We start from the raw sequence: 26,966 nt of genomic DNA on the forward strand, positions 1-26,966 counted from the left end.
ATAGGAGAAAATTAATGATTCTGTCTTTGACAAAGCATCTACTGGCAATGAAGCTTAGAAGCCCTTCATTTTGAGATGGGAGATGTTTCAAGAGGCAGTTTAAATGCAACAGTTTCTAGTACATGAATACATGTACATTTGATATTGCCATATCAAATAAGTGAGTTTATTTGAAAGTCATCAGCATTTTTGCCAGAATTGTTTATGCATTCATTGAGCTTCCTGCTCTGTGAAACCTCTCTTCCTTCTGATAATCCGTTTTTAAAGTCTATAATCTTGCAGTTAAACTTCAAATACTGTATTTAGATTTTACTAAAATCCTTTTCTTGAACAGCTACCAAATTACAAAAAAAAAAAAACAAAACTCCAAGGAGTACTGAGGCTATGAGGTAAATGGAATAAGATGAAAATTACTACCAAAATGTTAGTTTTACCTACCGTTATCTCCTCCTCCAAATGACCATACTGTTCTCCCATCTTTGGACAGAGCTATTGTGTGTGAACTGCCACAGGAAACCTCTCCTACATTGCTAATATCTTTTACTAAAGTTGGAATGTTGCGGCTGTTGCTGTCACCATGACCTAAGGAAAAAAAAGAAAAATATTTTTTCGTTCTGTGAAGATTTAAGTTCTATTTATGGTCTGTAATTTCAGTAAGATTTTACAAAACCCATATACATCGTAATTATCATGATAATTTCTGCCCACTTTTTGGAAAGGTTTGTAGTAAGGTTTGGAAAAGTTACTATGACCTAATTAAATGCTACTTTTTTGCTGTGCACTGGAACTCACCACTGCACACTCCAAGCTCCCCAAAGCACATAAAAACCCCACATTAACTTAAAAATCAATGAGAACCTTTCCACAATTCCCCCCAGAACTGTAGGTTAAACCTCTAACCCAGTGTTCTTTTCTTATCAGCAGGGATAGGCTCAGCACTTATGCTGATTACCTTGAAAAACTGTGACAGTTTAAGTTGTAAAACACTGTCCTCATCTTTTGCCCCTGTCAGCTACTTGCTTTCACCCCTCTACTTGGTGATCACGACATTCAAAGCAAAGACAGCAGAAAGGAACAAAAGCCCTGCTCGAAGCAATTTTCTATAAAAATCTGTTGGTTCAACTGAACCTGCTTGAGATGGGTGGTTTTACACTAGGCAGACCAGCTGTACAGCAACGATGATGAAACAGACAAATGAACTTTTAGCAAATAGAAACACTGTGTTTTTCATTTCAGTTAAATTTAACTTTTTCTATGTATTAAGGTAAAATGCCATTAAGCCATTCTGGCAAACTTAATGTCACATATCCTTATTAGTATCACATTAGAATCAGTCCCTTCATATTATTACCCAGTTATTCATGAATGTTCAAAGAACCATCCTTCCATCACTAGATCATCTTACCTAGAATTCCAGTTTGTTTAAAATGTCTACTGTTTACATTTAAGTGGCAGTGGCAATCATATATAGTCTTATGAATGAATATAGGCAACTTTTCCTGAAAAGAAAAATTTTTAAAAAATAGAATCTTTGTAAAATTAACTGCATTAAAATCTTTTTAAGAGTCTCTGCACTAGTTTTAATGCAGTCACCTATATATACACACCTGTGTACACGTGTGCACGTGTATGTGTATTTAGAGGGGACAATAAGAGAACAAGGCATGTACATGTGTAGTATCATTACCAGACACAGGAATTCTTCCAGAAGCACCTCATGAAATTCTAAAATTACCTAATCTTCCAAAGTCTCCTTCTCCCCATGTATATAGCTCTCCATCTTCTGTAACAGCAGCGCTATGTCTGTATCCAGCTGATACACATACAACAACCTACATTACATACAAAAATAAAAATCAAGTTTTTATACAAATTGAATAGGAAGTTTGAAAGCTTATGAAAGTCAAGTTTCAGAAGCAGTCTATGTAAATCGACTTGTTCACTCGTGTGGAGCAAGTACACACATAAGTTAATCTTTGCAATCTTTTCTATTTAGTATTTGATAAGTGGAAATCAGTACACAAAGAGAAAAGTTTATATATAAAACTGGTCATGATTTATTTATCAAGCAAATTTAACCTTATGATACCCTAGTTTTACAGCAGCAAAAAGAAGCATCAGTGGAAGTTCAGAACACTGGCCAAAACATAGACAGATAGGGAAGAGAAGGCCTTGTACAAAGTCACTTTTCAAATGAAGCCACTGAAAAGCTGTATACGAAAAGTCCTAATGTTACAGCTAACAAAAGCAACCATCTCCTGGAATGTCACCGCAGTTCAGCAAAAGCACAGGAGCAAGTTTTACTGTTAAGACTCTGAGAAGGTTTACTGACAATACCATTGTCCAAATCACATGCCTAAAGGCAACCATAAGTTTTAGTGCTTTGCTGAAAGCAGACCCAGCTTCAAAGGGAACTTTAGATAAAACACAGAACTTTTTCTTAAGATTTTATATATTTCAAATTTTACACAATATCACAACTGAACAGAACAAAAATAGGTGTTCTACTATACAAAACATACCTTTCCTTGCAGAGGACCCTGAATAAGTTTGGGATATTTCTGAGTTGAACTATTTCCATGTCCCAGTTTTCCATAGTCACCGTCACCCCAGCTGAAGACTTCCCCTTCTGTTGTAAATGCTAAAGTGTGACCATCAGATCCTTTTGAAGATGACACTTTTTTAATAGACCTATGAGGCTCAAAAGTCAATTTTTTCAATGTGGACTGATTATTGGAGTCACCCAGTCCTAGTCTCCCATAGCTGCCTTTACCACAAGCTCTAACAGAACCATCCGTAGAAATAACAAAAGTACAGTATTGTCCAGCTTCAATCTATAAACAAAAAGGTTAAAATAGTAAAAAAGAAAGGTCAGATAAATGTAAAATTAATGTAAAGGTGTAGAAGTCTGCATTTTTAGACAGAATGTCAGGTTTCTTTACATAACCTTTTCATGTAACATAATGTAAAAATTAAGCAGAATTTGGACTTCAGCAGTAAAATTCAAATTCTTGAAAAATATTTTATGAGTAAATCTATTTTCTTGAGGTAAAGGATGTAAACAGTGATTAATCTATTTTATTTATTTGCATCTCTTCTACAGACTACAGAACTTGGGCTGCCTTCAGATCTCCAAGACTCATGGATGGAAATGGAGAGTCTTTGAAGATATCTTAATTTCCGAAGATTAAAAAGATAAAGTAACAGCTTGATAAAGCACTGCAGGTTTTTCTTAATTTTAACCACTACCAAGTGGTAACAACACAGAAATATGCCGAATACTAAAAATCCACTATCATTTGAGGCTACGCATATGTTAATTACATAAACACCAAAGAAATAAGACCAAAAGTTTTTAAAAAGTTGAGAACTTGCCTCTATTGGAAAGTCAGATCACAGCTGAAGAGTGACCCAACAGCAAATCAACTAACCCTGCAATAATTTCTGTAGGAATCTTAACACACCGTAAGTGCAAAGCAGGTTTAAACCTGAAGCATAAAGGCACTGTGTGTCCACATCATAAAACGGCACAAAGCAGGTGGTGGACTGCACAGTGACAGCCCTGTTTACTGTGAATTAACTTCTTCATATAGACAAATACTACAAAGATCATCAATGAAAGCTGAAGAAAAAATTCTTTATCCCAGTGGGAAGTCACATAAATACATTGTGCATGGGTGTATACAGTGCTATTTAAAGAGTAACTCATTCATTCAGATCACTCATTCTGCTTTTGTTTATTAGTGTTTTGTTTAAACAAAGTTTTTTGAATGCATAAACTTATGCTTTATGATGCCTGGTCTGCAGCCCACTGGCTTATAAAATATATCAGTGACGTCAACAGAAACAATTTCAGAAAATGTACCTAAACTGTCTAGTGACCAAAAAAATGCTTTTACTTAAGTCAACACTGCAAAGCCAATATAGTAACAGAAAAGCAAACTGTTCTATTCTGTGTCACGCATCAATAGAAGTGCTCAGTTGCAACTGCAGAATTTGTGACTGACAGCAAAAAGAGCATACTGTATATTGATTTTCAGAAAGTTAATTAAGGTTGCTGTGCCAGCAGTCAGCCCAGTTTGGACTTTTAAACTAGGCAACCTTGGTGGGAAAACCACCAATGGAAAAGAAGATTGAGCAGTTAAAATACCTTTTAAACAACAGAAAAAAAAAAAAACAAAAAACAAAACAAACTACAGGCAACCAAATTCGTGTCTGCAAATGCATTTCATAGCAAGTTAGATAATTCAATTGTTCTTGTTACATGGATATTGATCTGTATGTGTCATTAAAAAAGAAACAGAATGTTTTTTCCAGGCATCAGTAAAAGTAGTGAGATACTTTCAGTAAAGTAACTTGTGTGGTTAGTTCTGAGCATCATATCTTCATTACAACTTGACACTCAGAAATAAAGTACTATTTTCCAATTTCATACTATAACTATGAAGCTGTTAAATGTTACATAATGTACCACTATAAATGTCACTCACTGTCTGTGCATCAGAAAAACTTGGAGCAAGTTTGGGCTGAAGTATTTTCTCTTGAGTTCCTTCTACCAGTTGATGACTGCTGTTGCTACCCCAAACATACACTTCACAGGTCTCAGAAACAATGGGAGCATCGCCCGTTTGAATGCTGTCAGGGCTGGCACATGTTCTTGAGTAGTCTGATGCCATTCGACAAACCTATTAAAATGAGAGATTTATTACACAGCAGCATTTTCATTTATTTCCATATAGTCACAATGTTTAATGCAACTTTCATTTCCCCTCAATATGATTCTCTGCCTAAAACACAAATCATCCATCATCATTAGCTTGCCAAGTTGCTTTGTTTCTCTAAATCTTAAGTTTTTCACCTTTTTTTGCCTTCTTCCTCTACTCCAGAATAATTTAGTAGAGACTGGACCATACCCACATGCACACACCAATCAGATGTGTGAGGGGGAAGTAAGCTACAATTACCTTAAAGTCAAGGTTCGTTTCAAGACATACCTCTTCAAATAAACACAGAGCTGCCTCGTAAAGAGAACATAAGCCATCAGACGTTCTAGTTGGCTCTCTCCATTGACTTCGATCAGCAGATGATCCCTACAATTTTTAAATGTTGTTATTATGAGAAAAATACTTCCATACAGCAACAGTGTATCTGTACAAAATACATCAGGGATTTGTTCTTACAGTTAAGCAAAATTAAAAGCTCTTTCTATAAGCGTAAGTAAACTACCTTTCTCCCCTGAACTGCGATATCTGCATACACCTCTTATTTATTCATTTTTGTGAAAGTATCTGGGTTTAGAGTTAATTTCTCCTAATACTGTTTCGTTCTGAAATGCATGTCACTTGTGTTTAGTTTCAAGTGATTATTATTTAATTTTAAAATGACTAATCATCATTATTTTTGTGTTTACCTATCTTTCACATTTTGGTCTCTAATTTTATATCTAGTCCAAAACCAACAACAAAAAAAGTTGCCCATCAGGACATTCAATCCAATTCAGATCCTGCCACTGCCACGCTCTTCTCATGGTCTCCATTCTTTAATTTTTTTAGTTTTTAGAATTTGTGTTTATTAGCAAGCATTACAAGCCTAAGAGGAGAGAAAAGAATGACCACTTGAGAGAAAAAGTCCTTCCCTGTTTCAGTCTGAGAATATGAGGCAGAAGCTTGCCACAGCTTCTGACTGCATATTGTGCATTAATTTCTTACCTTTAAAAAGAGTATTCATCTGGGACCAGAAGTAAGCACTCAACACACAAAGCAGTGTGCCATACTTCCAAACAATTTAGCTCATTTTCTTATTGCATTAATTTCTGAGCAGTAGCAAAAACGCTAAACATCTCAAATCTTACTGATTCTCCAAAGATATATAAGCAGAGGTCCAGGTTAATTGGAGCACAGGAACGTCCAATATAAATAACTTTGAACAGGAACAAGGCATATTGCAAAACTTTGAATTCTCAGCAAATTCAGCAAAGCAAGCCTTAAAAAGAGTTCCACACTTTCTAACTTTTAAATGTAAAGTGCAAGTGGATCAAGTACATCCTGATTCTTTTCCTGAAGCTAAAGCATAACACCAAAAGTGACAACATAGGGATTGCTTTGCTGTTTCATCTCCTTTAACTATGAGGAAATGGGTGGGCAAGGAGGAAGAGAAAGAAACGGTGCGTAACAAAGGAAATATTGAAAAAAATATTTCCCCAAAAAAAACCAAATTTTTTTAAATATATTAAGCAAACTATTCAGCAAACTGGCACTCAGTGTTGAGAAACTATTTAAAGTTAAGAATGCAACTACATTTGCAATGTAGAAAAATCAAAGCTGGTATACCTACCAAAGATCGTCGCATCTGTGTTAATATACTCATAAAGCAATCAAAGCTGATCATCCCTTCTGGACTTTGCAGCAACTTTGTTTTCTCCATGGTGTTTACCACAGCTGAAGCACCTAAAGCCATTTCTATCCATTCAAGAAGATATCGCAAGGAACCTCGCTGGGCAGCCAAACCAAGAAGCAATTCAGAAGCTAATCTACGACCTAAAGTGTCTGCCCCAGAGTTTGGAATTGTTACTCCTTTAAGAAATGTTGTTACTTGTGACAAACAGTCCAAGCCCATTGGTGGAATCTTGCTTTCATTTGCTAAAGATAAAGGTGGTAAAGAGCTCACGACTTCTATTGCAGTATGGATAACATCATTGCAAAGACTGAGGCCAGGTCCTGACGCAGGCATCATCCAACTTTGTCTTAGCAGTGCAAATAACAAGCTTAATCCAGTCCGAACCCCCATTTCTATGAGCGCATCTGTACTTGACCTAGGACGTTCACTGACTGAATGCACATCTGTTGATCCAGAACTGCTTTCTGGTGAATGCTGCTGTTGTTTCACCTTACCCTTATCATGATATTTATTAGAAAGTGCATAGAAGACACGCTGCAACACAAGGAGACGTTTTCGAAGCGCTCCAGCAAATGGAGAATCTGAGCATACCATCTTCGCCAGTGCCAGCTGGCTGCTAAGAAGGGCATCCAAGTAGTGGTCCTGTTCATCACTAGATAGAGATTCTCTCTCAAAATCTGGTAACTGAGGTCCTTTGAGGCACAGAACCTGCTGGGGCAATGGCACTACTTCTTTATTGCTGACTAACTTGGCATACAAGATAGAAACTCCCTCCCTTGTTGCAATAGATTCACTGTCTTCTGTGATCCAGGAGCTGTTTAGATGTTCAAGCCATTTCAGCTTCACAGGTGGGACCATAGCTGCCATATTGGTTTACTCCTTTGCCATTAGTCCTGAAGACGAAAAACACTGTAAACAGGTGTGCAATATCATCTACAGAATGTATTACTCACAGTAGGACAAATCCTAATAATCTTTTAAGAAAGCAAGTAGCAAAGGATTAATCACCAAGAATTACCGAAGTTCCAGCATTTTACCCAGTGCTGCAACCTGGAATTCAGATCCAGATACTAACAGAACAGTTTAGGAGTAGTACATAAAAAAGACATTTTGCAGATTAATTTTTATCTTCATTTTAGACAAATAAGTACTTGCGTATGTGCAACTTCCTTAACATGATGTAAGCATTTTAGTATACGTCTGCATTTTCTAAATCCATATGCACAAAAATTCACACAAAGCAGATTTAATTCTGCTATATTTCAATGAAAATACACTTTTAATATTCTCTAGAAAAGCTAGTATTCTCTTTACAGACAGCAAAACTGAGGACAAAGACTTAAAAAATGCACAAGATCATACACAACCGTGTACAAGTGAATGGAGTACCAGTGTAAACCTTCATTTTACAACAAATGAGACTACTAATTCAGGCCATAACTAAGGGTTCAACCTGTCAAACACATTTTTAAGTCCTGCTGTCACAAGCCACTCTTTCCCCATTCTAAGATAAGCTAGAGATCCCCTTAAAATCCATGTCAGAACATTAAATGGAAACCAGGACAGGTGGCTTGACTGCTAGAGTGGCACATTATGTAGGTCCTACTCATTCAGTGAATAGGTTCTTCAGAGCCAAATACACATTACAACTACTCCAAATAAATTTACAGTATCAAAAATTATGTACTACATTACATTAATGTATTGTATAATGTATGACTTTGAAAGTATTCAAAGCTTTTAGGACAGCTTTTTAAGGAAGGGATCACTAACAATATGGAGGTAAAGAGAAAACTTATAATGCAACAACACTGGTTTACCAGGAAAGTTCAAATTGGTTGCCAAACCAACTTGACAGCTTACAACATTCTTTCAAATCAAAGACATCAATGAATTTGAGAGATATTTTCTCGCTGACAATTTTAGGGAAAAAACCCAACGCATTATAAATCATGACACTTTTTCATGGATTCAAACTCAATGAAACATTATGATGAAATTGCTACAAAATTCCTGGAAATCCTACGGTTAAAATGGGATTTCTCGCTACATACCACAAAGCTTTTTTTGGCTAGCACTAGCCCCTAGAAAATATCTCTCTTCTGACTTTTGCACTGCCTGAACCCAAGTCAACTTGTTTAGCTGAACGGAGAGATCCCTTTTTCCCTTGTTACTCCCTTGAGAGACACAGTAGGGTCTGAGCTCTACACAGGTGGTCTAAAACCTCAGTTACAAACTCCATGTGTGAAACTTGAATGGTTTGATATTAAACCACTTATAACTTGGCTTAAGTGAAAAGCAGTTTCAAGGTTTACAATTAATTAGAAGGGATTGTATTTTTTGTTCACTGTATTAAAATTCAAAATCTAAAATAAATCAACAGATGGAAAAGTTACACTTAAATTACAGAATATCAGACCTTTTTGAAATTTAATCTGGGTGCATCAACTTTCAAATTGAACATGGCAACAAGTCCTCTTTGATCACTTTCAGAAGGGAGAATATAGAGTTGGAAAAGCAGATTATTTTCTCTACATAGTCCTTCTTTCGGGATGACACACCATAGATGTATGGCATGGACAGTATGGCAAATGTGCATATGGCCTTGCAGTTCCCCAATGCTCAGTCACCGCAAACCTCTTAACCATACTACTCAAAATGGAAGTGTGAGCCACTTAAAAAAAAAACCAAAATCATTAGAAGGGCTTCTTGTATATTCAAAAGCATACAGTATTATTTAGGCAAATGATGCTGTAATAAACTACTTCCAAAAATTAAGGTGGTGTAAGTTTACAGAAGAACTGTAAGTTAGGAAGACAAAACTTGGAAGTAAAACAGGGAAAAAAAATCAAGTTAGTTTTTAGTTAAGTTTTGAGAGATCTTCTCAATGTTATGTAATGTAATATTTTGGTTAATAAGTTGGTAAAACAATGACAACACAAAGTGCAGAGGCACCTCTATCACTGTAGATGATTATGTCACATAGGAAGAACCATATGTAGGTGAGAAGTAGTAAGATTAATAGCTTAAAATTTAATAGTAAAACATACAACCTTATACAATTATGGAATAAAAAGTTCTCCCATAAGTAGAGAATCTATTATTTGGACATTCAAAAGTAGAAGAATCTAGTGAATCACAGAAGGATCATGAGTCATCACGAAAAAATTACAATCCTGAGTAGCATTAACAAGCATTTCCAGAATGGTTAGGGAAGGTTAGGTATGGGAAGCATTTTTACACAATTTTATAAAATGCTCATCAATTGGATTAACCAGCTGGATTTCTGTCACCTATATTCTGAACTCATTAAAGATTGACACTGGATCATGCAGAGAAAAAGATTATTCCTCTGATCTACCCTAATAGAGAATCTAGCCTGAAGGAAAGATTAGGAGTGTGGCTTTTCAGAACAGCAAATCAAAATAAATAAATACATAATAAAAATTAAACAAAATGAAATCTGGTCTATAAATACAGCAGAGAAAAAAGGGGGAGGAGTGGCTATGTAAGCAAAAGGAGAATATGAGCATAAGAACAAATGGGTATGAAACAATCACAAATTATTTTTTAAACTGAAAAACTCAGAAGTTTGTTCCCAGTTAAATTCTCCAATGAGTTTCTAATGGAAATAGCAAACCCTATTGAAATAGAGTACAACAAATTCTGATACAACACAGAGAATTTTTCTAGTCTCATGTTGTCATTCTACTAGGAAAACATTTATTTCAGGCTAACAAAAAGATCTTCCCTGAAGAGATTTCTGTAACAAAAATAAATCCTAAGTAATCTGCAGCAAGAACACAAAGCAAAGTTTGTTCCAATTTTGCAATACTTAGAGTCATAAAGTAAATTAATTGGTTTTTACATTTATTTTGAAAGTGCCTAGCGCTGTCTTAGTGACTGCTTTCTCTCAGACCGATGAGGATGTATGGGGGAAGACTGTTCCATATAAATGCAGCAATGCATGAGATTTTTTCTTTGTCATGATATACATCTCACCATAATTCACTTCTTCCAAGTACTATAGAATTGTATTTTAATGTTAGTAACCACAGTTTTAGTTTACCTGGTTATTATTTTAAAAGTATACATGAACAGCATTTATTTAACAGACAAGGTAATTCAAGATGTAGATCTGAAGAACTAAAAAGTTGCAGAATTGATAAGCATATCTCAGCATTATGATGATTTATGTCTGCATTGAATTATACAATGGGTTACCCTGCCCTCATGTTCTGGTATTTTATAAGGATAAAGGAGGTTAACCTAATGGGGTACCTGTTCTGACAAAAGTGTAAACTGCTGAACACATCTCTCCTATAACACAAGAAATTCCATAGACCAAAAAACAAGGAAATACAACTGACAGTACTCTCCCAAGAATAAAGCAGTGACTAGAACTCCTATACTATACATGTTGTTTAGAGCAAAAAATGATTCTAACCAACACCATTAATATATGCCACTGGTACCCAAAGGCAAGCTGCTTCAGAGACCAGTCTACAAGTGTCGGCCTATGTGAGAGTAACCTGAGATACAAGCAAAGCTTGTATTACAACAGCTTCTTAGAAGGGCTTATTAGCTCAAGCACAGCACCATGTTGATACAGTCATACTGTTTTTACAGGATCCAAGCTAGTTCACATATCTTGCTTCAGCATGTGTCATAAAACTTTTCAGTCCATTTCTTGTTTTTTCCTTTCATCTTGCAATTTCAGGCTGTTCTGTCAACACTTAAGACTGAAAAAAACAGGAATGCAATATGGTTTGGGAATAACTATCTTTCAGGATACCCAGCTACATAAAAATGAAGTGAGGGCTTCATTGCCAGATCCTAGTCATAGTTCTGCATCAGAACCCTGGCATGAGTAGGAGAAATCTATAGAAGAGTTTAAGTGCAATGTGCATTGAGCATTTAATATTTATATATGTCCCATAGATTTCAGACTGTCTACTTTAATGTCTTACTATTTTTACTGTTCACTTGCAATCTAGCAGCATTTTAGTATTTCAGTGCTTTGCAACTGGATTTAGGATACTTTTTTACTGCCTTCGATTTCTGTATTCCAATAAAATAATTTTTTTATTCTTGTTTTCCTTGCTTAATATTTTTACCCTCATAAACACAGTATTTTCAGTGTTTAACAGCAAAAACATAAACCATAAGAACTACATGCAAGGAAATAAGAATGAAGTCATTAAAATCGTTTCTTAGTTATCATTTATACAACGTTCAAGTACTGCAAAAGTAAAAGCATTGGTAACATGACAAAAAAATCCTAATTCCAAAAACAAATACTGAGTTTGAAAAACTTCTCACATACAAGAACGCAGACTGATGACAACTACTTGAGTCCAGGGTTCTTCTAAGTCTAAGTCTGAGACAAATTTTAAAAATGAATAAATAAAAAGAACACTCTGCTCCCAAAGAGACACTTGAGTTATTAATTTTAATGCTGGTAGCATTTAGAACTCCAGTTTCTTCAAGAGGATTCTTGATGTCAACTGTAAGTTTTGACAAGCTAACTTATAGCTTAATATGCAAGGAGGCTTTTTCAAAGCAAAAGAGTGTTTTCAAACTGCTCTTTTTAAAAGAAGTGTTGTTTAAAGGAACCCACAAATGCTTTACCTCATATTGTACAAAACAGATTTGTTTGACCGCTGTTTTGTAATCATTAACCATAGGTTACATAGGTTCTGAATGATCGGTTTCTGTTCTTTGACCCTTCAAGTTCTAATGTATTACAATTTCTCCAAAAAGTAATATAATATTCTGAAGGAGAGATTTGTGTTCTTTGGTAGTCTGAGCCCTCTTTGATCTAATTTAAAACTAAATCTTTGGGGGTAGAGGGAATCTCTCTGCCACCTAGTGAGAGGATGTGCTTACTACAGCTGCAATGTATGTAGATAACATACAATGCAACTTTGTTCTTTCTCGGCCTTAACATTCCACGCTTTTTTTTTTTTTTAAAAAAAAAAAAAAGAGAGAACTATACTACAGCTCTTCTGCCAATATATCCTCCAAAAAAGCACATTCTGTGCTATTAAGCACCTGCTTTTATGCCAGCCAAATTTTCTCTAAAATAGATTAGCACCTTCATCAAAAGCCTTATTTGAGCCTCAGTGAGCCTTGCCCAAGTTAACTTCAGTTGTATTACAGCAGACAAAATCCTTACACATGTCTATCACACAAAAACTGGAGCCACAAATGTTAACTACCATTCACAGGCAGTGAGCATTCTTTGTATTTCATACTAGACACACCTCCTGTTTACTCATATTACAAAACACACCAACAGCTCAGCCTCCAGGGGATACAGACAGGTACTATTACATCCAAGACCTTCCCGAAGAAAAGACAACATTTTCTCATTTGTCAGGAAGAAAGGATTTGCTAACTGCCGTTTGATCTGAATTGCAACTGTAAGGCCAATTAATGCAAACTTCCAAACTCTGGTCTTCGTGACAAAGTTAGCGCCTTCTCAAGAGGCAATACATGGGTTCTAGCTACATTAAGAAGTTCCCTGAATAAAGACTCATTCATTTGCTTTATGTCATAGTTACACCAGCTATTCTTCTTTCAGAAATTTCTAAACTTGCTCATGTACCTCAAAGCTGCAAATACTGCTCCTTTTCCTGAAAAGTGATGAATTTTTTCTTTTCCCCTTGTACGCATCTCTAAAAATAGAGACTGAAGCTTGAATCTGAGCTCTTAGTAGTGACCTACTCTCCTACTGCAACTTTCAAAATAAATATGTTGGTCCATCTTGAAAATAACATTCGGTTTGATGTGGCAGGTAGCAGTCTTAACCTGACACACTGATGGCAACAAGCTGAAAACGCTCTCTGAATACAAATGTAAATTATCTCTGTCTCTGTGTGGAGCAGAAGCATAGCGACTGAGTATCACTGTAGTTAACCAGAAACTAGGTAACAACAGCTAGCACAGTTTATAGGTAGGGTTTATTTCCTCCAGCTCATTGCCCGAGAACCACAAATATAAGGTTTATAATTGCTTCAGAGCGCAGGCAAAGACACCTCATTTCTTTTTAAGTGCAGGCAAAAAGAAAATACATTTGATTTTGAAAGACCATGTGAATACACTCACTGATGTTTTACTACATCTAACCACTACAAGGTTAGCTGACAATGTGAAAGGTACCAATTCTGCAGTGTGGGCCAAGCGTGTAGTCCCATCAACTTTCTAAACAAGCTGATCATATGGCCAAGCACCAGACTAAGCACAAAGGCAGAAGACAGAAACATGTGACAAGAAGTGGAGAAAGGAAGTACTTTTCTTTCAGCAGCACAAACCTAAAACAGTACATGTATAGCAACAGCTTTATAAAAGTATTTCAACACTGGAGCACTTTGAATTCAAAGTTCCCAGAACTTTCTGGGATTTCTATTTAAAAACAACAACAAAAAAAACAAACCCAAAACACCACAAAAAACCACTCCAAACAACAACAACAAAACCACACACACACAAAAAAAAAAAAAAAAGAAAAAAACCCACCACAACAACAAAAAAAAACCACCACAAAAAGCCAACCAAAAGATCTTTTTGAAATGGCAACAATTGTTCCTCCTTAAAAACAGCCCTATCACATTTTGTTACGTGTTTATTTTTTCATATTTTGGGACTCCAATTAAAGAAATATTCCTTTCAGCAATCTGAAAATAACTTATCCTACTGTCAAATCACTTGCCAACATTTTACATGTAGTAAACCTCCAAATCTTCCAAGTGAGCAGCTCTCACTGGTTCAAAAAAGCTAGGATTTAACCAAGATGATGCCCTGAACATTTCCTATTGCATAATTTCCAGATAACAAAGTTTTAAAATTAGAATTATTAGAGAAAGTTTTGATATTTTACTTTATATAAAAATGTAGCTGTCTAGCACCAGGTGGAGAAAAATCTATTCACATTAACAAAACATGAATCACAAAAGCCCAGCTCTCCTTCCCTTATTCCTTGTTTTCTCCTCCTCCTCAGAAAAAAAAAAAATGAAGTAAATAGTGAGAATTTGCAACACAACTCATTTGTCGTATCTTTTAGAACCACAGTTCCTGTTGGGCAAATAGCCATTTTGGGGGAGTAAACGCCCACATATATTTTACTGTTGCTGATCGGTAAGTCAACTAAAACAGACTTACAACTAATAGCTGAAGAAGGATTACAAGACAGTCTTACCAAATTTAACACCCATTTCAAAAGCTTACTCTAGGGAACAGTTAGGACAAAATGAAAATACCAAACCCTAAAAAACAAGTTCTATGTATCCTGGATGTAGAATTTTTTTCAAAATAGCAGTTGCAGCAACTTGAGCTGCAGTAGAATAAATCTGAAGGCAACTAAGACTGCCTTCAGAGTTTGTTTGCTAACTCAGAATTCCAAGTTCTTTGTTATAAAGTTAGAAACCAATCTAGAAAACCTCCGCCTAAGAGTTGACTCTGTGCGAAAAAAAAATAATTCGGGAACACATTTAAGTAAGTGGAAACACTAATCAAGTGTAGCCGATGAAACTTCATTACACCAGGAGTAAACAAGAAGCATGAAAGAAATTAAGCAGATACAAGCATGAGACTACCTTCAGCAAAACACAGGGCAAGGTCAAAAGTCAACTGCATTCCTTACAAACATTATTTGGACAAAAGAATTTGGGTTATTTCTTATCCAACTTAATGCCTGCCAAGAAAGTGTTTTTCATTAACAAGTGCTAGGAGGAAGATTCAGAAACCTACCAATACTACTGGCAGTTCCAAAACGAAAGAACTGCTGCTGAACAGAAGATGAAGGAAAAGGCATTTGTCCACCACCCTCTTAGAAACTACTGTTAAAGCTGGGGGAAAAATAATGCTTAATAGCTCTGTGAGTCACAGACAGTCTGCAGCCTCTACAACTGAACTGAAGAAAAGGCTCAGATTCATCAACTATTCTAGTGGAATATTTGCAAGCTGTAGAACAAACAAAGTTGTTAGTTACTCTTCACTTCAATCAGGACACTGCTGGTTTTTCCTCTTACATCATATGAAAGGGAATGAGAAGAAAAGAACTTTAAAATGAAACCTGTGAAAACAAGAGGAACATAATCAAGAGGGTTTTTTTCCTGAGCTGAAAGGAGAGTAGGATATTTAAATACCCTTAAGAGAGCTCTCTTTTGATGTTGTAAGACACATGGAACTTACCTGCAGCATAGACAAAGGTTCTTTTTCCTTTTATCAGTCCACCATTTAAAATGCACCCAAAGACAAACCTACATCTTCCAAAGCTACATCTCACTGCATAATGAATGATCATCCCCCCATGTTTCAGATTCTGTGTTTTCAAGCACAAAAACAGCTCTTCTGGTCTGTTTATGGTTTTTCCCATTATGCAAACAAACAAACTAACACCAAATACATAAACTACCTTATGCTATTATCACTCAAATTCTAAGCTCAGGATGAAGTCTTCACATCTTGCAATAATTAGTAAGCATAAAAAGAAGATAATAGGCTGCATTTCAAAATCAAATAAATCAACTTACAAGCAATTCTAAGCATTACGCAATTATAATAATTAAATGGTTGGCACACATTTCCACATGGCCAAGAATTCAAAGAAAATGCAAGTTTACAATAAATTTAATTTCCCCTTTTTCCATATATTTCTGTTCATCTATTTACTTACATGATGATTTTAAAGAGGTTTTGGTTTAGACAGTGTTTGTTGCATCGAGGAAAAAAACAAACACAAACCCAAGAGCCTGCAAGTGTTTGTCAGCAAGACAGAGTAAATACTAATAATAATTAATGCATTTAAGATCTTCCTTTTTGAGTTCAAATATAGAGAAAAAGAGGAAAGTTGTCATATTTCAGGGGGAGAATGCAGTCTTTAATGGCGTAGCAAATATTTTTAAAGAATTTAAAATATTAAGAGAGTTTTGTTTTCTTAAATAGAAATTAATTCAGCCTGAAACCAGCTACTGCTTACCATTCATTTTTGAGATGTAAGCTTGCCTAAAATAACTAATAAATCACATGTATTAAAATGCGGAAGTCCTGTTGCAGGTAATCATTAAGTGTAAGAGAATATTGAACAAATGAGCTTTCAATTAAGATTAAGTTTATATCACTAATGAAATAGGCCAAACAGTAAATGCTTTTACTGAGGAAAACTGTGTATTTTCTAAGGAAATAAAAACTATCCCTGTATTTTAAATAAGTATAAAATAAGAGACTGGAGATACATATAAGTAAATTTATGAGTTATTTCCATGAAACGGAAATAAATTATGAAGTGATACTGCTCCTTTCTTCTCTCTGTCACCACAGCAATTTAAACACTCAGAAATAGAAAGAGGAACTTGATCTTGCAATTAATCCCAGCTTGTTTATTTTATATATACAATACCAAGCCAGTGACTGCATGGACGCATGTGCAATATCCTGATGTAAAACTGACTAGGAGATATAACAAAATAGGTATTCCATTATAAATGTTTCAGTATTTTTTTATATATACAGAAATATATCTATTGCAGTATTTATAATATATACTATAAATATTTCAGTATTTCATGTGTATGTGCCTGAAGCATAAGTAACTTCTGTATAACAATTATTTATTTTCAAAAGTGGAGTAATTCTTCCAAAATGTCACACTTAACATCAAAGTGAAATTACAGGGAAAATAATGTAAAATTTATTTTTATGTTTATATAATGTGCCATACAAAAGGTAAAATGGGACTGGCAAGTAACAGTAAGTTTTCCAGCCACTTCCGTCACCTCCTAAATTATCTATGGAAAATGTAGATTTTTCTAGAAGTGGAACAAAGCAAACACTAAAGAGTTCTCATAAATCCACTTGACTGGCTCAGATGTGAAGACTGTCAAATCTCTAAGAATGAATTTCTTTCAGATTTTTACTACAGCTTCTGGAAACCAAGAAGTTTTTAGGTCTTCTCACTTTGAGGTAAGTGGGACAGCTTTGATCAACTTCAAATGCAAGTATAAGAACAACTCACTAGAAGGGAAAAAACCATTATAAAAAAAGTTAATAAGAGAAGTTTTCAACTTCAGCACAGTCAAAGGAATTTGGAAAGTGTAGCAAATATTCCTATTTCCTATATTCCGAGGGGGGTGAGGGAGAAATAATAATTTAAAAAGGATTTTAGCATGGGGTTGAAGGTCAAAGCTTATAAGGTTATAAAGGTTCTTTTTCTGAGCTTAGCAGGAAAGACTGGCCCTGGACAGAATGTATACACAACTTCCCAGAAGGAATTTCTGTAGTCCTCCCTTTCCATGTCAGCTTGGAAATTATGGGAGATATTCGAATTTGTTACCCAAGCACTGCTTCCATGCAGCTGACAAATTTATCCTAATATAAGTAAACAGAAAGCTCCCTTCTAGGGTGTAGATTTTTTTTAAAAAAAAAAAAAAAAAAAAAAAGATTACTGAGAAGGTCTGGGTATAGATCTAAGAGAAAGATTGCTGTGATAAATTAAAGAAAGGTGGAGATGAGACAGAAGCCATATCAAGTGATTACAGCACACACTGTAGCTTCTTTTTGAGGGAGGAACAGGAAGATAAGGAAGAGCTCCAGGCAACTCCAAAGAGATAACTCTAAATTCCTGCAAGAAGAGATTTAAGTATGAGAGTCAAGGCAAGAAAAAGTAGAGGGTTTTTTGTTTTGTTTAAAAGAAGGTTGTACAAAGATCATTAAAAAGTGGAAGACAGGAATATTACCTTACTATTTTTAAAAGTAGAGTGTGTTACAGCACAGTTTCTCCACAAAATGTGTTTTGTTTTTTCACAGTCCTTAGCATACACATTCACGTTATCAACAGACAGAAACTACCTAAATGTGTGGAAGGGAGGAATAGATTTGAGGGCACCCCTTTTTTTTTTTTTAAAAAAAAAAAAGCATCATGATCTTGAACACAGAGCTTCTACCTCGTTGCCAAATGCGAGTAATCATTGGTATTCCATCAAGAATTTCAATAATAATAAAAGCCCACAGATAAGAAGGAAGAAGATATAACTGCTGCCCAGACTGCTAAAAGGAAAAACTGAACAATCAACTCAGAAATGTAGCTACATCTTCAAGCACAGTGATTTCCCATTGCCTGTATATACCTGAATCTTCCTGCTTAATTCTTATTTTACAACTTCGTGCTTTCCTCCCTGTCTACAAGGTCCAAACAAGTAATTCTAATACAGGGATAAAAAGCAAAACTGATCTTGCATAAATGTTGTCAAATGAACACAGTAAACAAGGGGAATATATTTTAACCTAACCTTAAGGCATCACATGTCACAGTCCACGGAGATTTTCAAACTTACAAAAATCATTCTTCAGCTAACACAATTATAAGTTTCGAAGTTTTCTATGGCTCATGAAAGTCTATTCCTCTGGTGCTTCTCTCTTAAATAGTAATAATACTTCCTGGTAAGCATACCTGATTGCATTTTTGCCGTCTGCCACTCAAACAGAAAGCAGAGAACAAATCTTCCATTTACTTTTTTTTTTTTAATTGTTTCAAAATAAAAACTGGATTTTTAAGAGATTTTGCAAATATTTCTTTATGCCAATCAAAAATACTGGAAACATTGTGTCTTGTACAAGGTCCATCTCTTTAACACAAGTATCTCATCACGAGTTATACAGCTGAGGCATGTTCGACTATCAGGTCATCCTCACAAACTCCTACCGTAGATGTATACAACACACACAAGCCTCTTACTTGAAGATTTGGAAAATGCTGTCATATACTTCTGCTCAGAAGCAGCATGGCATGTCAGCCAGAGAAATAAGAGGAGAGAATCATGTGTTGTAGGAAGCAGTATTATGACTCAATAGTAAGTTAGTACAACGTTTCTGGAGAGGAACACCATAGATATTATCACTTGTAATTATAAAAAGATTTGAGCAACTCTTAGAATAGTAGAAGAATGAAATTTAACATTCTATCCAAATTCTACTTTAGCTAATTTTATTTCTCCCTACAGCGTCAACTGAATAAAACAGAGAATTATTCACTCCCTGTATAAATAACGTATTAGGTATAAAGCAATTAAAACCAGCTTCAACAGTCCACCCCAAAAGCTAGAAGAGATGTGGGAAGAGGTAGAAAATTACTTTAGTACTTATAAAAGGTTAAGTTATAACAACCTGTAGCAAAACCAGGATTAATTTCTGGAAAGTGAAAATATATATTAGAAAGGTAACGAAAAAAACATTCAAGTATGATCCAGAAGCTTCTGAATTCTGGAAACATGAAGACAGCACCACTTGATGAACCACGATCTGAGAATCAATATGCATAAAATGAGATACAGTATCTTCAATCAGTATGAAGAAAATACATTTTCTTAAATCAGTGACTAGCACACACACTGAAGATATGAACAAGGTCAGAATTTAATGAAGCTACATATTACCACATTTTTCTTTAACTTAGTCTGACTATAGCAGAAATCAAGCACAGACAAAAACAATTATTCTGACAGAAGCGAAGTGCTTAGACTCTTAGACCTGCTACAAAAGCAGCTGAAAGCTTTATTTTCTGCAAAGCTCTTGAAAAACTGCACCTATAAAGCTTCAAACATTACATGGCCGAAAAATCAGAAGTTTTCTCGGAGGAAAAATAAACCTCACAAGCACTCACTCTATTGCTCTCTCCTCTCTGCAATTAGCAATTTCAGCAACCTTTGTAAGATGCTGACTACATTTAACTTTATTTTATGGGAACCTCATTACAAAAGCTTGTAACTCAAGAAGCTGGAAGTCTGTACAGTCAAATCAAAAGCAGGAAACACCAAAACGAAAGAACATGCAAAGAACTGGTTGTGAAACTCGCATGCCTGAATTCTATTTACTGCCTCACAGTAATGTTATACCACCTTTCCCCAATGGATAGGTAAAGGTATTTTCTAAAAAAAAGTGCAAGAAAAGAAAAACTTTAACAAATAAGCAAAACAAATAAGCAGATTTGTGTATTTCTAAACGACAGAGCTGTTCAGTGTGTGTTCACTGACAACGATCTTTTTCAAGTTCACAGCAGTTTCATTTACTATTTTCAACATGAGTGGTCCTAGAGTGAACTGTGCTAGAGGTACTTTAAGCATGATGTCACCTGGGTGGTTTCTGAAAAGGATTAGAAAATTTAATATTTAAACAGATGGCAGCCAGGCCGCACTACAGCTCTTAATATTGCTAAGAGTATTAAATCTTTGTTTGCAACAGTGAGAAATAATTTCTGCAGATGGGCCAGAAAAATCAAGCTTTTTGTGGCTTACACAAAACTCAGGAAAGATTTCACAATCAGAATAATCAGGTAATTCTACTAGCTCATTAAGAATATAATTCAATTAATTCACTGCAAGTGAGACTGACTATTCAAAACCTACTTTTTTCTGGGATGTTATTTTAGATAAGTTCTTAAGAAAACACAAGTTCTGTATACATAGCTCATCACAGGTCTGGAACAGTTAATTTATTTCAAATATGACTGAAAACCTGATGCAATATGTTTCTATTTACTGCCTCACTGTGATGATAATACTACAATTCCATTTTACAAGTGGAATCTCTTCAAAGTTGCAACATTTGAGTTTTGTAGCATAAGCACTTGGAACCCTTAGAGATTATTTTCTTAATTCAAATAAATGTAACATTCTTACTTGATTAAAATCCTGCCTTGTCATAGGCCAACAATGTAAAACCTACAAGCAAGCAAAACCTGCAAGATGTTCCATATTACTCATGGGCAGGGCAAACTATGACAGTTAAAACCAATGGTAACAGGACATAATGTTGCCTAAAAGAGTTATTTGTTCAACAGTTTACTCATGCCAAAAATCACTGTAGATCACCATGCAAGGTAATGTTCCTCAAATGTTCTTTTTGGCCAATACATTTAGTCTATACACAGTGTCATGACAGATGTGAGGTGAATGGGAATCTATACAAAACAGTCATGGGAAAGAAAAAGAGAAAACGATAAATTAGAAAATACTGACACTGCAGAGAAATTACTACAAATTAACAGAGAATTGAAACTAAAGAGACAAAAAGAGACATTAGAAGCAGGAAAAAAAAGGAAAAAGGGAGAGGTGCTAGATAATAGGAGATGAACAGTAAAACAATGCAGGAAAAATAAGCCACAGTCTCCTACAAATCTGAAACAGCAAGACAACGAGCAAAAGGAACTAAACAACAAAGAGCAAGCACCACCAGCAGGTACAGCAGATTGTTCTTCACTCATAAGAAAAGCGTTACAATGAAATACACACTAACATTAATTGATTTATGTGAACATCTACCTCCATTGGTCACAATGTCCACTATCTTTCCTCCTTGTATTAGCCTTCTGCTCAGCATATGGAAATCAAATTACTGATACCCTAATTCAGATTAATTCTGCAGCCAACTATCAACTTTTCTTTCCAAACAGTAAATCCCATCTAGCTTTATAATATTTGTCAGGTAAGCCATGCTGAGGTTCTACCAATATTCTTCCAGATCTAGTCTTCCTACATGATTTTAGGTTCCTTTAGGATTATTTATATCATTATATATTTTATATATTACTGAAACCAATATAACCCTATGCTTTCAGCTGGTCATAACTGGTCACTCCAAAAATCTTTTGAGAGACAGACAAAAGGAGGACAAAGTTATTTTTAAGTTGATAAGAAATGAAATCTATTTGCTCTTTTGCCCTTATGTTTACAAAGAAAATGATACAAAAAACTAATCATGGTTTGTAAATGTAAACCCTTATACCCCTGGGTGTTGTACAAAATCTACCCAAACAGAAAAGAAATAAAAGTTTATTATTACTATTCAGCAGAGAAACTTACAAAAATCAGTTTAATCCATTACTTCTTCAGATGCATAGAAGTATATTGGAACAAAAGCTGAGAATGTCGAAGGCAGTCCACATACATAATCATCAAAAGCAGTTAGTAAAAAGAGGAGCTGAGAAGCAGACATTCCCATGCATCAAAAACATTCCAACAATTTGAGGAAAGAAAGATGACTGATCTTGCATTGGGAAAGGGCTGAAAACCCTGGTGAGGTTTTACCATTACCACTCTCCTCTAAAGGTGCGATCACTTGTACTTCTACTAACTTGTACTACTACTAACCATGTAGTCGTAATGTTTCCAACCACCATAAGACAGAGGAACAGACATTTTCTTGTAAAAACTACAAAAATTATTAAGATGCATTTACTCGTAAACATGATTTTAAATTGAGAAAGTCAGCAATGGCTAGGAGACTGCAAAATCCACCTATGTATAAATACTCAAAATTCAACCAGATCAGTGATCTCATTTAACTTTCAAGTCAGCTCTGATGTAAGCAGAGAGGTGGACTGCTGCCTTTCTATATATGTAAAGGGGGCATATAAGGATGGGAAAAACTACACGTAAAATCAGTCTTTGTATTTTGGTAGTAAAATTAAAAGTATATACATTTAAATACTTTTGTTTAAGACTCAACTTTAGTATTCCAATCTTTCTTTCCATTTTTATTGTAATTATCATAGGGTAGAGAAGCACTTTTATCCCCGTTTTAGAAATAAGTAATGGAGACAAAAAATATATGTATTTCAGGAAGACTTGGTGGAGCAGGCATTTGAGTTCTGGTCATAGGTTGTTATGAAGTCATTAACCTTTCAATAGAACAGTCTTCATTTAGATACTGTACAGATACTCAATCTTCCTCTGTTTATATAACTTGAAAGATTTTTATCTTGCACTAGTATGTTTTAGTTAAATGTAGGGTGCATTTGTCTGCAGCTGATTTGACTTCCTGGTGTCAAAGTCATCTTAGTGAATGGTGAGTGCTGTGTTGGTTATGTTTCTTTCTCATGATTGGCTCTCAGAAGTTGCTGGCAGGTTTTCTTTTTTTCTCTCTCCCTGTAGTGGTTGACAGTCATACGGAACATTCAAATTTAGTAGGTGTTTTCTCCTTAAAAACAGCTAAAGTAGCCCTCAGAAAATGAAGCTCTACTTTCCTAGGGCTGCTGAAGTAACCGGCAGTGTGCTGCAGCTGCTTACTGTGCATCATAGTAACTTCATAGTAACCCTTGTAACTTCTCAAGATGGAAAAAAAAAAAATAGCTTGGAACCCAGTGGCTATGGAATTTGCCAGTCAACAGCAAGTGTAATTGTGGCCTGGGAACTGGCCAGGTATATTCTCTGGCCTTGACTGCCTGTTGTGATTGACCTAATGTCATCAAGCAAGTTGGGAGTATGTCCAGGTGGCTCAAGTAATCATGTTCCCTGCTGGAAGCTGGAATTAATTTACTGTTTAAAGAGCCTACAGTTTGAGTCCTCCTTACTAGTAATAATTTTTTTTTTTTTGCTGTCAGCACTGCATAATACAGAAATTTAATCCTCGTACATTTCCTTACAAATGCATGAATTTATACAACAAAAGTTTATTTTTCAGTAGTTACACCGGGACTGCTCAAGTCAAGAAATGGAAATGTTAACACAAAGTGTATACTTTGATTATTTTGCATATAAGTTGCAGTCTAGCTCTTGAGTACTTTTGTTTTAATTCCTGAAATAAGAAATTGCATATTAAAGCAAAAATGGGCTCAACTATATTTTAAAGTAGAATTACCTACACCTTATTCACTGTATTCCAGAAAGAGAAGTGATTCAAAAACTTACTAAGAGGATCATCAGATAATTAGGTTGTAAGTCACCTCTGGAGGCCATACAGTCATAGAATCATAGAATGGTTGGGTTGGAAACATCATCTAGTCCACCGCCCCTGCCATGGGCAGGGACATCTCTCACTTGATCAGGTTGCTCAAAGCCCCGTCCAACCTGACCTTGAACACTTCCAATGATGGGGCATCTGCTTCTCCAGCAACCTGTCCCACCCTCATTGTAAAAAATTTCTTCTTAATATCCAATCTAAACCTACCCTTTTTCAGTTTAAAACCATTGCCCCTTGTCCCGTCACTACAGGCCCTGATAAAAAGTCTCTCTCCATCTTTCTTATATGCCAGTAAAATGGTCCCACTCCAGTCATCACTGATACTTTAAAACATGCAGAGCACCCCTGCACTGTTTTCTTCAAAAAAGGAAGATTATGGCTATCTAAAATTGTAAATTAAAGACAAAAACCAACTGAGATTTTTAGTCAGGCCCCTTAAATCCTTTCCTAATCAACTAATATCCATTTAATTCAGTTCTGAAATAACAGAAGGAAAAGTTTTCACTCATAAACTATCTTTCAGTTCAAGGATTAAATGAAGAAAAAAATGCTGTGTTATATTCTTACTATGAAGCAGTCCTTCAGCAAAAATAAGTCAAAAACTTTATATCCTATTATTCTTAATTAACAACTAGGTATCAATACCTCCTTTACACAGCTTGCAGAAAAAAAATTCAACACCCCACTCCCCCTTCAACTTACATACTTCGAGCCACAAAAACATGGTTATCCTTAGCGTTAAGACAATAAACAAAACATACACGATACATTTAAATAAGAACATAAAAGCAGAGAGGAAAGCCTCACATATATACAAGTTTGTTTATACTCGGAGACAAGGAGCCCTAAGATATTTCATTCTGAGAGACGACTACTGTGTATAAAGCCACCTAACAAATTCCTTGTAAGTGCAAGGATACAAGAGACTGGCAATGCCCTTCTTCTGTCCTGTAGCACATTAACATTGTACAGCTTTTAATCTTTCATACAAAGTTAATAGATTCCTCTTAGAATATTGGGAAGCAGTAGCAGGCCAACCAGGTATACAATCTACCTTTCCAGATTAAATGTCTATTATATTCTTCTTATATTATGTGAGACTCAATCGTGAGATCCAAGTCCTCTGCGGTCCCACATCCCTATGCAATGGAGATGTGGTTTATATGGGGCCTCTAACAAGGAGCATTAAATTCAGTATGTGTAAATTTATAGCTTTGAGTTTTTATTATGAAGCAACAGCATAGAACACTTTGCTAATCTACAAACCTGATCAAGCTCATGACACAATATGTATGCATGTATATATAGGTGTACATATATGTATGTAATATGTATGCAAGTATATAGAGCACATGGTCCCAGCTACAGCAAATCAAACAGTCCATGAAGCACAATCAGCTTAGATATGTGACATGAAGAACAGGTCTAAAACAACAGAAGATGAAGATGTTTCACCAACTGTACATAAACCTCTCCTATGTAGACCATGAAAGGGAGAGAGCGTAACACTAATTCTGTCCTTAAAAAACATGAAAAGCAGCTTGTATACAGTAACTCCTAAAATAAATGAACTGTATGCAGTTAAAAAAACCCAAAACAACCACCTGCTAGGACATCACTTCAGAATACAAAATAAATCATCTCTAAGTAAAACTATCCATGTAATTTTTCAGTACTGCAAGTAAGAGCAACAAATAAGACATGGGGAGACAATGCAATTCAGATGACAGGTCTGGAGATACGTGGAACACCTACAGTTATACAGTCATACACACAGTTGATAAAGGCCAACATGACAAATTTCAGACAGAATTTTGTGACACCAGCCAGATCCACCTAGGATGCACACAATCAGAGATGCATTTAACACTTCGGGGAAGAATGCATGGCCACGCTACAACGGCATTCATGAGGCTCAGGGGAAAAGCACAGGCTCCGAGGATCTCAGCCGAAGCACAAGGCAGATTTTGTATAGTTTATACCACTTTGAAGAGGCACAAAAAGCACCTTCCTCCCCTTCCTACAAAGGAAGAACTGCTGGATGCCCGTCATTCTCTCACCCTCAGCAACAGGGCACTGACATCTGACCGGCCCCACCTGCCTCCCCCTCTTCTCCATCCCCGCCTGCACCTTCCCCCCTTCCCAGATGCCCGTGGCTAGAGCTGCGGCCTCGCCTCCCTGCGCCCCCCCCCCCCCCACCCGTCGGCGGCACAGGGGGTGCAGCCACCCCCGCAAGACAAGGCGGGAGGGCCGTGCCGGGGTGCAGCGGGGCTGCAGCTGCCCCCCCCGCGGCCGCGCCCCGCGAGGCGGCGGTTTTTTTAGGTAGGAAGAGGCGCTGAGGAGAACCCCCCTCCCCCGCCCGCGCCGGGCTCGCTCAGGCCTCCCACCCCGGTCCCCACCGGGGGCCGGGCTCGTCAGCCCCCCGCAGCCGAGCGCTCACCAGGCAGCGGGGGGAGGCGGCGGACCTTCGTCCGGGTCTTCCGCGAGGCTGGGGCAAGCGGCAAGTCCCCGCCGGGAGCCGCGTCCTTTCCTGCGGCAGCAACGGCGACGGCGGCTTGTCAAAGAGAAAACATGACGCGGGCGGGGAGGGGGAGGGAGGCGGCGAGATCTCGCGGGGCTACCGCGCGGGTCTCGCGAGGCGCCGGCCGCTCCCCGCCTCCGCGCGCAGGGCCGCGAGCCGCCGCGGGCCGCGCCGCGGGAACGCTGGGCGCGTGGCCGCCCGCTCCGCGCCTCCTCTGCGCGCGCTGGCCCGCAGGCGGCTCGCCACGGCGCGGGCGGTGCGGCCACCGCGGACGGTGCGCTCGGGCCTCGGCCCGCCGGGCAGGGGCGCGCAT

At 36.7% G+C, this 26,966-nt stretch overlaps 1 protein-coding gene across 18 annotated transcripts in view; it reads right to left on the reverse strand.

The window, feature by feature from the left end:
• HERC1 (HECT and RLD domain containing E3 ubiquitin protein ligase family member 1) overlaps positions 1-26,722 on the reverse strand; it is a 104,514-nt gene extending 77,792 nt beyond the window's left edge. For 16 of the 18 annotated variants that reach the window (XR_012675257.1, XM_075160340.1, XM_075160335.1 and 13 more), the window contains exons 1-7: positions 26,573-26,722; positions 6,334-7,289; positions 4,995-5,090; positions 4,491-4,685; positions 2,523-2,834; positions 1,736-1,832; positions 439-582 (exon numbers count right to left, since the gene is read on the reverse strand). Coding sequence is in view for 17 of the 18 variants with exons in the window: in XM_075160340.1 (XP_075016441.1) it covers positions 439-582; positions 1,736-1,832; positions 2,523-2,834; positions 4,491-4,685; positions 4,995-5,090; positions 6,334-7,263 (1,774 nt within the window). In the remaining variant the exon portion in view is untranslated. Of the gene's footprint in view, positions 1-438; positions 583-1,735; positions 1,833-2,522; positions 2,835-4,490; positions 4,686-4,994; positions 5,091-6,333; positions 7,290-10,928; positions 11,139-26,572 lie in introns of all 18 variants that reach the window. The other 2 variants (XM_075160332.1, XM_075160333.1) reach the window with 2 other exon arrangements.
• Between the last annotated feature and the right edge of the window lie 244 nt (positions 26,723-26,966).

The sequence above is a fragment of the Calonectris borealis genome, chromosome 11 (genome assembly GCF_964195595.1).
Source record: "Calonectris borealis chromosome 11, bCalBor7.hap1.2, whole genome shotgun sequence".
NCBI classification, from domain to species: domain Eukaryota; kingdom Metazoa; phylum Chordata; class Aves; order Procellariiformes; family Procellariidae; genus Calonectris; species Calonectris borealis.